The sequence below is a fragment of the Cryptotermes secundus genome, unplaced genomic scaffold, assembly GCF_002891405.2.
Source record: "Cryptotermes secundus unplaced genomic scaffold, Csec_1.0 scaffold669, whole genome shotgun sequence".
NCBI classification, from domain to species: Eukaryota; Metazoa; Arthropoda; class Insecta; order Blattodea; family Kalotermitidae; genus Cryptotermes; species Cryptotermes secundus.
Genome location: NW_019726235.1, coordinates 158,878 through 172,583, shown reverse-complemented (window position 1 = coordinate 172,583; position 13,706 = coordinate 158,878). Strand labels below are relative to the sequence as shown.

General features: G+C 38.9%; 1 protein-coding gene across 2 annotated transcripts in view; it reads right to left on the bottom strand.

Annotated features, from left to right (window-relative positions):
* Positions 1 to 2,173: 2,173 nt before the first annotated feature.
* Positions 2,174 to 13,706, bottom strand: part of LOC111864068 — a 34,004-nt gene continuing 22,471 nt past the window's right edge. For both annotated transcript variants that reach the window (XM_023851053.2, XM_023851054.2), the window contains exons 5-7: positions 8,465 to 8,568; positions 4,118 to 4,240; positions 2,174 to 3,601 (exon numbers count right to left, since the gene is read on the bottom strand). In XM_023851053.2, coding sequence (XP_023706821.1) covers positions 2,528 to 3,601; positions 4,118 to 4,240; positions 8,465 to 8,568 — 1,301 coding nt within the window. In that variant the 3' untranslated portion in view covers positions 2,174 to 2,527. The remainder of the gene's footprint in view (positions 3,602 to 4,117; positions 4,241 to 8,464; positions 8,569 to 13,706) is intronic.

The following is a 13,706-nucleotide window of genomic DNA, read 5'->3' as shown; positions in this document are numbered from 1 at the left end:
CATTCACCATACTGTTGCAGAATAATGGGCCCCAAGGATGGGCACTGTAAGGCTTTTATCAATTCTGACAGAATTCCACACTATTCATTTATATCTGCCTATAAATGACCTTCGCATAGGCACTGCTTCTAGGTCTTACAAGCAGCAAAGGGGGAACATTACAGAAAGTACAAAAATACAGTGAAATAGACTGTACTAAGAGACTGCAGTAGCCTTAACATACCATTTGTTGGACATAATGTAAGCAGTAAAAAAAGTTTGGAAAAGATTGGGGGAGAGAAACAATGTTGAAAACAAATTTCACAAGAAAGTACTAGGACAAAGTACAGAATATACTTATATTACATGATCACCAACTTGGGTATCAATACTGTTTTTACCTGCGTAATTAAGAATACTATAATGGAATATTTTACAACTCAGGTAAGGGAAACAAGAAATTTCTCTAGGGGAACTTCTTAAGAAACAGCTACTTGGGAGACTAAAATGAGAAATACTACTGAAACAGATCTTAAAAAATTGCTGTCAGATGTTGAACTGGACTCAAGTTGTATTAGGTCATTTCCGCTGCTGGTCCTGGGTATAAACAGTTGAACCTTGAGTTTTTAGCATCAGAGAATAAGCATCATTCATTGCAGATTTCAGTGGCTGTAGGTTAACAGCAAAGCCTGCACAACGCAAAGAGGAAGCACGAGGATAAATCAATATTCTGAGTGCTTCACAGTGATGACTGTTAAGATAATGGGGTCTTCTGGGTTGTGACACTGTGCAGGTTTGTATGCGTACATCGATGTTTCAGAGGAACATGCTGCATTCATCTTCAGGACTACGGTGTGTGGTATCAGAAATAGGCTTGGTTGCATGGGCAAGTTGCAAGAAAGGCAGTCATGAGGCATAAGCACAGGGGGTAAAGAAAGGGACCTGATCCAAGCCAATGGGAAGAAACTGATGGAAAACAGCCTTTATAAAGGAAATACTGGTTTAGCATCATAGGTGGGAAATGGAACAGTTGACAGGGAACAGATCTTGCTCGGCATTTGCTTTTTGTCTATTGCACTGTGTACCCTAATTCTGGAATGTGGCTTACAGAATTTACACCTTGTTGGTTACAGCTTATGATTCCGAGTACTTCGGTTTCCCCTGCCAATCTTCATTTCACCAAATTCTCCATCATCATAATCACCTGGGGCAGGCTACGATGGGCCAATCAGTGGCCGCTGTGCTGAGTGGACCCAGTTGGACTTCACGTCCCACTAAGTGAATTTAATTTAATTTTTTACAGCTTATGTTCATGTGCCTATTATACATTGCACTGAATTTTATTCAGAATTACTGGATTCTCATACCTTGTCCATTGTCCAGTATTCTAGAAGCTAGAAAATGCAACGTTTTGGAAATTGGATCTGTTTCCAGCCTCAGGTGCCTTAGAAGCAGCTAACCTCACAGGGGTTGTCCAGGGACCCAACAGAGTAGGTGTCTCCCCCCTTGCACCTGACGACAGAAATACATATAGTTTCTGAAATATTGTGTTTTCTAACTTCTAGAATATCGGACAATGGACAAAGTCTGAAAATCCAGTAATTCTGAGTGTTATACACCATGGTTAGAACCCTTTAGAATCTACTGCATTTTATGCTTGTGATAATAACAATTTGTAAGAAGTGATGTCTGACTTTGCCTGAGTGTATCCACAGGGCAAACTACAAATTTTTTAAAGCAATTTCTCTGCTTTATCTACAGATGAGTATCTGGGGAATGAAGATGGCACTACTGTGCTGAAGCATGTCATACATTTGTTAGATTTATAGGTAACTGTACATTCTAACTGTATACATGGTACTGTTGTTTAATTTGAATATATGTATTTTAAACTTTTTGTATATTGGAATACCAGTCAGAATGAGCAGTTCTCTGAATTCTACAGTTCTACATGTTCTCATTAAATTGATGATAGAATGTGTCCCCTAAGGAACACAGTTGCCATCATGAACAATGACTCTATGGAAAAAAATGTCTTTGATTTGCACCTTTCCATGTTTTGCCATGTTTTCCAGGAACACAATTAATTGACTAACTCACTCACTTTCTTGCAGCTGGGTCCTTCTTGAGAAGTTAACAGTTGATTGGCTACTCAAGAAATTCCCAGCATTTGATGGAGACTGAAGTTTCATTAACATGTTCACAACAGCATGCCACTGGTCCCTATCATGAGGCAGTCTACACACTGCCGTCCTATTTCTTTAAGTTCTGTTTAACTACTACTAAATCTTCCTACAGGTCTCCTTCCTTCAGGTTCTCCTACAGAAACCTCTCTATATGGCCTGCCCACCCCAACCTCTTTGCGTTCATCATTGTTATAATATGTGGCAAGAAGTATAGATCATGAAGCTCCTCATTATGAAATTTCTCAACTCTCCTGTTACTTTCTCCCTCTCACTGCAAATATTTTTGCCAGCTCCTTGTTCTCAGTCACCCCCTTAATGTGAGAGGCCAGGAACAGAAGTGGGGTACAACTGTACACCTGTCATCAGGAACTTGCAGTACCATACAGAAGGTGCTTCAGGCTCTCCTCATTGATAGTTTGGAGAGGTCTGGTGCCATGTTCTTCACATTGAGTTGTTTTGGTACTGCTTGCAGAAGACTCACTCGAACTGCTGTCAGTTCTTTTCTCTTGGTTTGTTTGCACTACCATATCAGAAGAGCTGAGGAGATAATGATACATGACATCATCTTCATAACCAAGCAATGTATCAACAGGGGAAGACAGTGTCAGGTGCTTCAACTTTTCAGAAGGCGATGGTAATCTTTTCACAGATGGTGATGTTACCATAGTAAAGAAGTCAGTTGTTTCTACAGCTAAGTCTGAATTTTCAATTTCCTTATATATTTTGTCAGAAGACTTCCAAAAGTTAGCTGAACTGCAAGTGGAAATTTCAAGTTCATCCTTTGCTGAAATATGGAACTCACTGGCTTCCAGAAATACTGAATCCTGAGCCAATTTCTTTCCAGTGCTCAACATATTATTCTTGTTACTGGTCTTTTTAAAAGAGAGTTCTTCTTGTGAACTTTCAGCATTCAGTGAACTCACTTTTACATTGCAATCTGTTGTATTTCTCATATTACCAACATTCAAATTAATACCATCATCCTGTACCATATATGCACCTTCTTGGATTTCTTGCTTGTCCTTTAAGTCTGCTGTTGCCATAGTAACTTCTACAACTGCTGGTTTTTTGGAGCTCTGTATGTTTATTTTGTTGTTCAATACTTCAATTCCTTCCCTCATCTTCTGTGTATCACTTTTTTGTTCCATTTCTGAGTTTTCACCGGAGACAGAACACATCACATGTGTATTCAAGGATGGTGCATCATATACATCATTTGATGCCAGCAGTATCTGACCTGGTGGGAACACTGATGAAACTTCACTGCCAACAATTATTGTGAACTGACTGTTGTTAAACTGTTGGTGCTGATTCTCCTGCTGCGGAACTGGGAAGTGATGTGAGTCACCTGATATTTTCTGGGCTGTTAGTCGCTGCTTCATTTCAACAGTTTCACCACTGTCACCACTGCTGAGACTCATATGAGTAGCAGGCATCTGGAAAAAATGATAGTCATACACAATAAAATGGTTTTTACACTAACAAACATGCAAAAACCACTGCAGAGTTTACATAACACACTGGCTTCACATAACAGAGAACTAGGTTTATTAATTTTTTTTATTTATGGTTTATTTAATGATGTTGCAAGTACCTCAAACTATATAGCGTCAAATAATTGGTGAATAATGAATAGGGAAGGATGTGGAAGGAAGTGGTAATGGCTCACTTTAAGGTTCTATCTTGGAATTTGCTTGGAGAATATGAGGAAAATAATGACAAATCTCAGTCATGACAGTTGATGTCCTGGCCAAGATTCAAACCAGGCACTTCCTGAACACAACACAGAAGTGCATGTTGTTAATCACAGGATAGTCCAAGTAGCAATTGCATTCAGACAGATTTGCCTCAAAGTAGTTCAGTTTACTCTGATGTTCAGAAATCATCTATCGTCCCCAAAATATGTAACCTCAATCATCAGGTTAAATCTTGAATTTGAGGCCTTACTGTACCTGTGAGCTGGCTGGTGCTGCTCTCTGTTGGACTCCCTGCAGCAACTTTTGCACCAGGTCACCTGACTGCCTTACAATTGTGCCTGGAGGTTGTGACAGACATTTGTGTGTCCGCTGACTCACCTATGGGTCCATACAGTACAGAAAATTACGCGTCCATACTGATTTTCTATCATATATTTCTTACTATTACACACTGTCACATGATGAGTAACTACAGACTACCAGTTCTTCTATTGTTGTGTCTGTGTAGTTGCAGCCATCATGTGGCAGCTACTGGGCCACTGCCTAGCAACAGGAGTGTCTGCAAAGCTGTTCACTAGCAACGGCTGTCCCTGCTGGTTTCACAATTCTAGCTTTAAGTAGACAAGCCACTATATACATGTATTACATTCCACGGATCCAAAGTTAGTAAAAAATGACTGCAGAATGTGGAATAAGTCATAAAAACACAAAACTTTCATATACAGTACAAGTGAAGTTATCACATAAAGAATACACAGATGTCTGCATATGGTATTCAACTGTTTTAGATTTGTACGTGTACATAGTATATACAATCAATACTGTCCACTTATGCAACTTACATGGGTGGTCTGACAATAAAGTTCGCGAACTCATTGCAGTAAAAGTGCTATATACCTCATTGCTGAATATCACTGTGGTCACCTTCAAAGTACTGCCCTTTGGAAGCTATGCACCGATGCCAGAACCTAGTCCACCCTTTGAAACAATTTTGGAACTGGTTTTGTGGAATGGCCTTCAGAGCTGTTGTCATATTACTCCTGTTGTCACCAAAATGCCTTCCTTTCAATATTTCCTTTATCTCTGGGAAAAGAATAGATTCATGGGGGGCTATATCTGGTAAGCGGGGAGGGTATTCCAGCACAGTTATTTCTTTACTAGCTAAAAATTCCTTCACAGAGTGTGTTCTTCAGAGAGCTCCTTTGGGACTATTTTTGCACCCACCTCCCTCATGCCAAGATCTTCAGTTAAGATTTTCATGTTTCTCTGTAGACGTTCACTTGTTCTGCTATGCTCCCAACAGTGACGTGACTATCTCCACGCACAATTTGACGAACTTTTGCAATGTTTTTTTCAGTTCTGCTCATTGCTGGCCGTCCTGACTTCTCTTCATCAGTGACTCTTTTTCTTCCCTCAGAATAATATGTCACCCACTTGTAAACTGCTGCTTTCTTCATAGCAGTATCCCTGTAAACTTGCACTAATCTCTCTGATTTCGCTTCCACTCTTGCCAAGTTTAGCAGGAAATTTAATGTTCCTTCATTGCTCAAATTCAAACTCTGACATTATTGTGACGGCACACCAAAACACACTCAGACAATAGACACCATTCAGAAAGAGACTGCCATAGATCAACAACAACAACAACAACAACAACACAGCTGTGAAATGCTGATACGCCAATGTCATCAAACCATATTGAGGTTTCTGTCCACTGCTGCCATGGCAAGCACAGGTGGCGAGTTCGTGAACTTTATTGTCAGATCTCATAAACCTTTAAAAAGATAACTTTAGATAACAGGTATTCATCAGGAGATCAGAATGAGCGTGTAAGCAATGCCTTTTCATTCATAGAACTTTTGGGCCAAGATGGTTAATTCATGAAAACCTTATTCCAGCATAGTTAAGATTTTGAAAGTCATGCAATTTTAAAAAGCAATTAAAATTCTACAGAAAACTCACACCATAAATCATTATACATTATTTTTTTTGGAGTGCTTGAAAGAATCTAAACAACCGTTGTCAGAAAATCTCAACGAAAGACATATGGTTGGAAAATTTCACCAAAACAGACCATACAAACCTGTGGTTAAATTATCAGTCAAAGAGATTGCTTTGCAGGGGAGTTTTAATAAGAAAACTGTGGGAATGTGAGATGAATTCACAGACCTTAGCATATGTTCCAACGATGTGCTTTTGTAATGACAGTGACAAACCTCTGGGTGCCATAACAAGTAATTTCTTGAATCCTTGGTTCCTAGCTATGAAACTAAGCATCAAATGCCAGAAGATCATAACTTCATTTCTTGAACAGTGTGGAACTCACTAAATGCTCAGAGAATTCTCTGCACCAAGGCACCAGTCAGTAATTAATATACGAGAATTTCTGGGAAGAACTGATCGCCTACTTCCCTTTCACTACAAATTGAGAATTTGATACATCATCATCACCATTGGCACGACAGCCCTTTGTGAGCCCTGGCCTTCCTCAGGATTGCTCGCCATTCTTCTCCATTCGATGCTACATTCCTCCACTTCTTTACACCCAAAATTCTTATGTCCTGCCACACACACATTCTTCCCATCTCAATCTTGGTCTTCCCACTTTCCTATTTCCTTTTGGTTTAGTATTAAGTATTTTCTTAATCATTCTATTCTTGCTGGCACATATTATGTGTCCAGTCCATTCAAACCTTTTCACCTTTATAAATCCAATAATGTCTGGTTCATTAAATAGTTTGTATAGCTCATGGTTATACCTCTTCCTTCATATTCCATTTTCTTCCACTGGTCCAAAGATATATCTCAGGATCCTCCTTTCAAATATACTGAACAGTCTTTCATTTTGATACAACACGCGAGAGTAAAACTTTATGGCCCGTATAAGTAAGTCAATAAAACAATAATATAAGCAGATGATTTTTACAGAACCTGAATGCACTAGAGTAATTTAAAGTGATAAAGTTGTTGCCAGAGCCTTGTCAGTGAGAATGGGGTGCATCACAGGAAGGCGAGGATGGCAATAAGACAGGAAAAGCTTTGTGAGAGAGGCTGCGGTATTGGCATTACTGCTGAGATGGCCTCAGAAAGCATGACATACATACCAACATTGATAGCAATCAGTGCAGGCATTAAAATAATATTTAGGTAATTACCTCAACAATTTGATAGGCTGTAATATTAGTATTACTGATGGGGGATATCTATGAAGAATGCTGATGAGACGGATACATGTGATGTGATATGCATACCAAGTTTCATGAAGATTGGTACAGGCGTTCAAGCAGTATTAAGGTTATGGCTCAGTGATTTGGGAGGCTGTACTGTTGGTAATACTGCTGGGGAGGATTTGTGAAGTACTACATCAGTTCAAGTAATACTGCAGTTACTACTGCAATTATTTAACCTTTAAAGTCCAACTTTGAAATGGTGGTAGCTTGAGCTAGCCAGACTTTATTTGGTGCACGTTTAAATGCCTGACTGCCCAAATCGAGGTGCTTTGGCCACGACAACCATACTTATCACTGGCCCGCTCGCGGCACTTCGGTCATTAAAGGTTAAGAGGACATGACGTTTGTATTACTGATGGGAGGGACTTATGAAGTATGCCTTCAGATGGCTTCATGTGGCATGATATGCAAACCAAGTTTCAAGTAATGTTAAGGTTTCACCTCAGCAATTTCATAAGCTGTTATGCTGGCATTCCTGATGGGAGGAATTTATGAAGTACACCGCTGGCATGGGCTCAGGTGCCATGAAATACATGTTTCATGAAGACTGGTTCAGGCATTCAAAAGTTGATGGGGGTGGGATACACATACAGAGAGGCAGACAGCAAGGGGATCTCATAAGCATACTTCTATTTTTTAATATAACCAAAGTGGGCTAAAGTTTTGCATTATTATTAAAGGAATTTTTCTGTGAACACAGTTTTCCTCAAATCTAAGATATCATTTTTTTTTTACTCCAGAGCTCTCGAATTTAACATTCTTCATTCACGAGGTTTCTTCTTTGCGTGCTGTCCCTAATACCATCCTTCCACATGCTGACTGGTCTGCCCCACATTCTCTTCCCCCTGTGGGTTCCATTCTTGCAACCTCTCTAGCAATTCTGCAGTCTTCCAATTGCATGACGTGTTCCATACCATCTTAATTGCTGTTCTTCTATTTTCTGTAATATGTCTTTCTTCATTCCCATTTATGTTCTAATTGTTTCATTTCTAACTCTATTAATTCATGATATTCTTGCCAAACACCTTAGATAATCCATTTCTGTAGCTCATAATTTAGGTTTGTGTTTCCATTTTGCTGACCACGTTCTAGCTCCATACCCTTTTCAACACATCCTTTATCTACTGTCTTATGATTCAGCATTACATAGTACAGCTATTGTAAAATAACCCACCAAAAAGAAAGAAGAAACCTTTGATGGCAAGGTAGTTGTAGTTCTTGTAATATAAAACATGACAGCACATCTAATGTGTTAGGTGGTATGGGAGCTGAGTCAGAATTAGATATAACCACATAAGAAGTCAAAACACTTAAGCTACACCCACACACTCAAAAACCCTCCTACACTAGTGATTTCAGTCCTTTTCTGTACCTTATATCGGAAGCTTTTGCCACATGCTGTGCACTGATAAGGCATGGCACCTGTATGGATCCTTCGATGAACCAGATATGACACTCTCTGTCGGAAACACTTCCCTGAAACCATAACACGTAAACTGTTCTCACTGCCTTATATTAACATGTGTTAAAACAAATCTTTGTACATAATCAGTGTCTGGGGTTTGCTGAAATGAAACCAGTTTGGGGACTGTTCTGGGCAAAGATGTAGTGGTAACCAAACTAACAAACTCTACCCTTTTAATTGTCAATACTTTTCTCTTACAAAAAAAAAAAACCTGTCTCTAGTTCATAATTCTCATTCCTATTTCCACAGAAAAATGTATAGTCACCTATTATAAAACAATTGATAACACCATCCAGTGTGATTCAATTTGTACATATTTATTGCCTTTACATGTTTTGGTCAGCTGTGACCATCTTCAGAAGGTATAAGATCAACATGTTTAGGAACTAATTTTAAAAGTTCGTAATACATATACAGAAGCTACTATATAAAAAATTACTTTAAATTATTTAGAATAAAAATCTTATTAATGTCTAATATTTAAGATCTTGAACCGATATAATTTGTGTCCTTGTGACTCTTATGTTGAAATGGAAAGTTGGGGTATTGTTTTCCATCCTCAGAGGTCCATGCAATGATGCCTTTTTCATAGCTCATTAAGATTCTGTGTTGTTGTGATGTCTAAGTTGTTTCCCCCTTGGCTGTCTTCTGAAGCTTTGTAACAGTAGTTCCTAAATATGCTGACCATATGCCTTCTGATGATGGTCACAGTTGATTGCTACATGTAAAGGCAATAAATATCTACAAATTCAATCAAACTGGATGTTGTTATCAATTATTTTATAATAGTTTACTAGTGTGACGGGCCAGAATGAACAAAGTTAAGTGTATAGTCATCTGCTGGTTCAGAGCCACCCCGTCTCATCTGACCACCTGTACTCCTACTAACTTATAATTCGCTGTTTCTACTGCATCTGTTTTCAGTGAACTTGCCCCATACAGACTCCTTACATTCCATGTGCCATATATCATGTCCACTTTCCTTTGCTCACATCATTCCAAAGAATAAGTCCAAGGCCCTGTGTAACATTCTGTAACAAACTGTTTTTTTTTAAGGTCAGGAGTTGTTAGCCCCATGGCCAACCCCTAAGTTGGAGGACCACCCTCTCTTGCCTGTATGTGACTGTTCAATCAATATATTTGCAGCAACATTCTACATCTGGATGCCCTTAACATGGGCCACAATACACAAAATTAAATAAATATAGAACAAGATCTTTATGGAGAACTCTCCCCTGAACTTGTATACACTTTCTACAGGAAACATACAAACAGATATAATGGAAATAATAAACAAGCATGAAGCCCATTTTATGCTCCTGCTGTGTATGTGAAAAACTTACCATCTGATGAGTATCTTTTGTTAGTGGATTAACAACACATGATAGATTACTGGTTTATATATGCGCCACTTCTTTTACTTCACAACATCAAACATTATTTGTTAAGATACTAATATGGCTGCAGTTGCATCTGAAAACAAACATGCATTGGAGCTAAATTCTAAATTTACAGTGTTCACTGTGTAAAATCACTACATTTTTTACAAGATATGGTTGAACCCATGCCAATATATTTTTCTTAGTAAAATGGCTCACTGTTACCAACTGACAAATACACAATTAGTTTACACTAGGGTGCCCATTTTCCGAACTAATATTTCTAGAACACTTTAAAGATACACAGAAAACATAATTTGTGTAAAATTTTATGTTATAACAATTATTTGGGAAAGCAACTTCAACAAGATGAGAGAGCAATTGTTACAGACTGAAAAGTACTCTTTCAGTACTCAACTGGATAAACTGAGGAAAATTCTGACACCCTTACTAAAAATGAGTGACTTTCCTAACAAGTGCATATTAGAAACTTTTAATAATTTGTTAACATTTAAAATACAGGACAACAGACAAGCTTGCAAAAGTTATGAGGACTGCAGGGTGTCACTCTTGGGCTGGTTTGTAAATTCCAGGATGACTGGCCCCTGGAGTCTACAAACAAGCTTCAAGGAGAGCTAAGTACTTATGTATCATTAAAAACAAAACTGCGTTCAAAAAATTAAAATATAAAACGTAAATTCATATTTCAGAATGTGCAGGACTAAAATACTTATGAAAAGCAGCAACAAACAAGTAAATGAGGAAGGATTTAAATCTACAATGAATTTAAAGGGCAGAACAAACACAAGAACGTATTATTCACATTCTCATTGCTTCCCACGACATTAAAATAAATCCATAGTGTTTCTCATTGTTTCCTGAAATTGTATACTTAGTTTCTCAGTCCAGCAAAACAACAGAGACTCGCAGCATCTAAAAACAAAGCACCTGCAGTTTTGTGAGTGCTGAGATCTGACCTACACAGTGCTGCCAGCCGGTGGCATGGCTATAGCAATGGCCTCTGGGCATCAGATAATAACTGGTGAGAACAACACAAGCTGTGCAATTCACTGTATGCAATGCCATGGCTCACTGGCAGGCCTAATGTCTTTCAACGCAGTTCTACATGTTCAACAATATTTCACAGAGTGTGACAACTGCGGTTAGGTTTTGTCATCTCACGGGCCTACACTGCTGATTCTGTGATAAACTGCTCCTGCCACATTGGTTTTCTTATTTTTTATATTCATTAAATACTGTAAAAAAGTAAAGCTATCCAAGTAACAGGTTCTGGAGGTCCATAGCGTTGTGAGATGTCAAGGCTCCCACATTTTCTAGACAATCAGCTCACAGATGGCAGTGGGGTAGTTTTTCAAAACAGCCATTTTCTTTAGCATACTTTCCTACTTTTAAAAAATAAAAGGAGGCTTATGAGATCATGCCATCTGTGTTGTATTAAAGGAAAGCAGGCAATCAGTTCTTCACAGAACTTCCTGTAATCTTAATATGTTATTCAGTGGTGTCCAGCAGGCTGGGTCTGTTTTGGTACAACCTACTCTTAAAAACTTGGTAAACTGCAGAACCAAGCTGTCTAATGGCAGAATGTATTAGAACAATGATATTAGATTATTAAACAGACAAAACACTGAGACACATGATGAATGTTCTAGCATATTGGTTCTCCTATACAGAAACAACTGTGAAAGGCTGTGTGAGGTCAATCCTTCCACAGAAATGATGGGACCTACTGAGAACAGGCACTGGTGTCCTAAGGACACAGGAGTTTACATTCTGTCTGTGCTTCACATCTGTTAATTAGGCTGACTGAACTGAGCAAGTTGGCTCAAGCACAAATGATTCTAACTTGTATTTGGAACGTTCCTGTTTTGAATCTTAGACAGGACACACTACCCTTATGATTTTTGTTGTTTTATTTAGTCCCTTCAGGCACTGGTTAGAACTGAGACTTAAATTAGGCATGGCCACTTCCTTCTACATACTTTCCAATTCATTATTGCCTGCAATCAAATTTCACAATGCTATATGGTCTAAGTTACTGACGGCATCATTAAATGATGAACCAGAACACAAAAAATTACCTACTGACTGAATGATTATGGCAGATCATTACAATGACTAAGCAATCTTCTGCAGCTGCTTGGGCTGCAGGAAATCTGCACTGTTAACATACGGTCAGCAATGCCTAAAAACATTTCCACTCACATGCTGCTAACTAACCATGGTTCTTTAACAAGGCCTGAGAAACTTTCAAATTAGAAAAGAATTAAGATTTCTGAACCAACACAAAGTGTTTAACATGAAAGCTGTCATGATGCAGATGGTTGGTGTCTACAGGCTTAACACCACCTGAATTCAAAATATGAGTCTCATATTGCTGCTTGCTGAGTGCATGTGTCCAGTACCAATTCACTGCAGAGCTGCCTAGTGGGTGAATAATTTGATCCAAGTCATCTAGCTATAAACCCTACTGCAGCCATTAAGACCTCCCTTGAACTGTCACAATCTCACTCCAGCATACTTTCCTATGTGCCCCTCTATGTGCCTATCCAGTCTGTTAACATGAACATTGCCAGAAATGAGCGCTTTAGGGTCATTAACATAGGCCAAAGGGGCCTGAACAGGGAATACAAGAGCAGTCAGAAAGTGGCAAGCTGTCAGCGCCATCATCCTCAATAGTCATCAATAATCTAATGACTCAAGTCACTGAATGTCTAAGAGATCTGACACCCAACCTGTCTACAGGGAATCACACGTGAATTCATTCAAATGAGTGATTCTATGCAGTGAACCCACTGCCCAGGGTATGAGGTATATAGTGACATCTCCTTGTACCATGGACTCAAATGAAATTCCCTTCTATACTCTGACAATAAGCACAGGCACTCATTTTGCAAGACTGCTCTGTGCTAACATCTAAAGTAAGAAAAGAATGAGCTACATAACCAAGAGTATAACTGGATGAAAATCTATTGCCACAGACGTGTGATGCGAATTATGAGCCATGCTCTCCACTAGCCTCCGTTCATGTTTCCACACTGCCTGCTCCCTGGGTCTAGTTTACTGAACTTATTATCTAAAAGGGACTCAATTCCCTTCTCTGTACACTAACTCAATTGAGTTTAAACAGTCAACAGACCTGTTCTTCACAACTTTAATTTAGCTAAGCACAATCAGTGCTGAAAGCCATTTCCCACAAATATATTGTAACATGGATGGCCAGAGCAATGTTAGGTAGCAGACTGATAGGCACTCTGTGATGCATGCGCACAACAATGGAACAACGGGTTATAAAACCCGCTTCTATGCAACGGCTCGGTAAACAGACTTCTGCACAGGCGCAATGATGTCACACTGCAACAGTATTAGGTATCACATCACTTGTTTTCTGTGTTGTCCATGTGGTGCGTATATAATGTATAGCAGTTTAAGGTTAAGTCCGTGGAATGTCCATGAGGGTTCAACAGTTGAGAGTACAAGGGTGAGAATGGAGCATGAATTGTGAAGATTGAGTATAGATTAGGACAGGGGAGTACAGAGTGACTGAAGACAAGAAGACTTAATAGTGATTTGAAGTGACAATTTCTGTATTGAGATCTGTTGCTAAGAGATGACTACTGGAAGAAGAAAATCCTAGTGTGTGTGTAACTGTGTATATTAGTGATAGTGCTGTACTGCATGTATTCAAGTGTGATTCAGAGTGTGTGTAACCAAAGTGCTAATAAATCCAATTATCTGTGCTCTGACCTGTC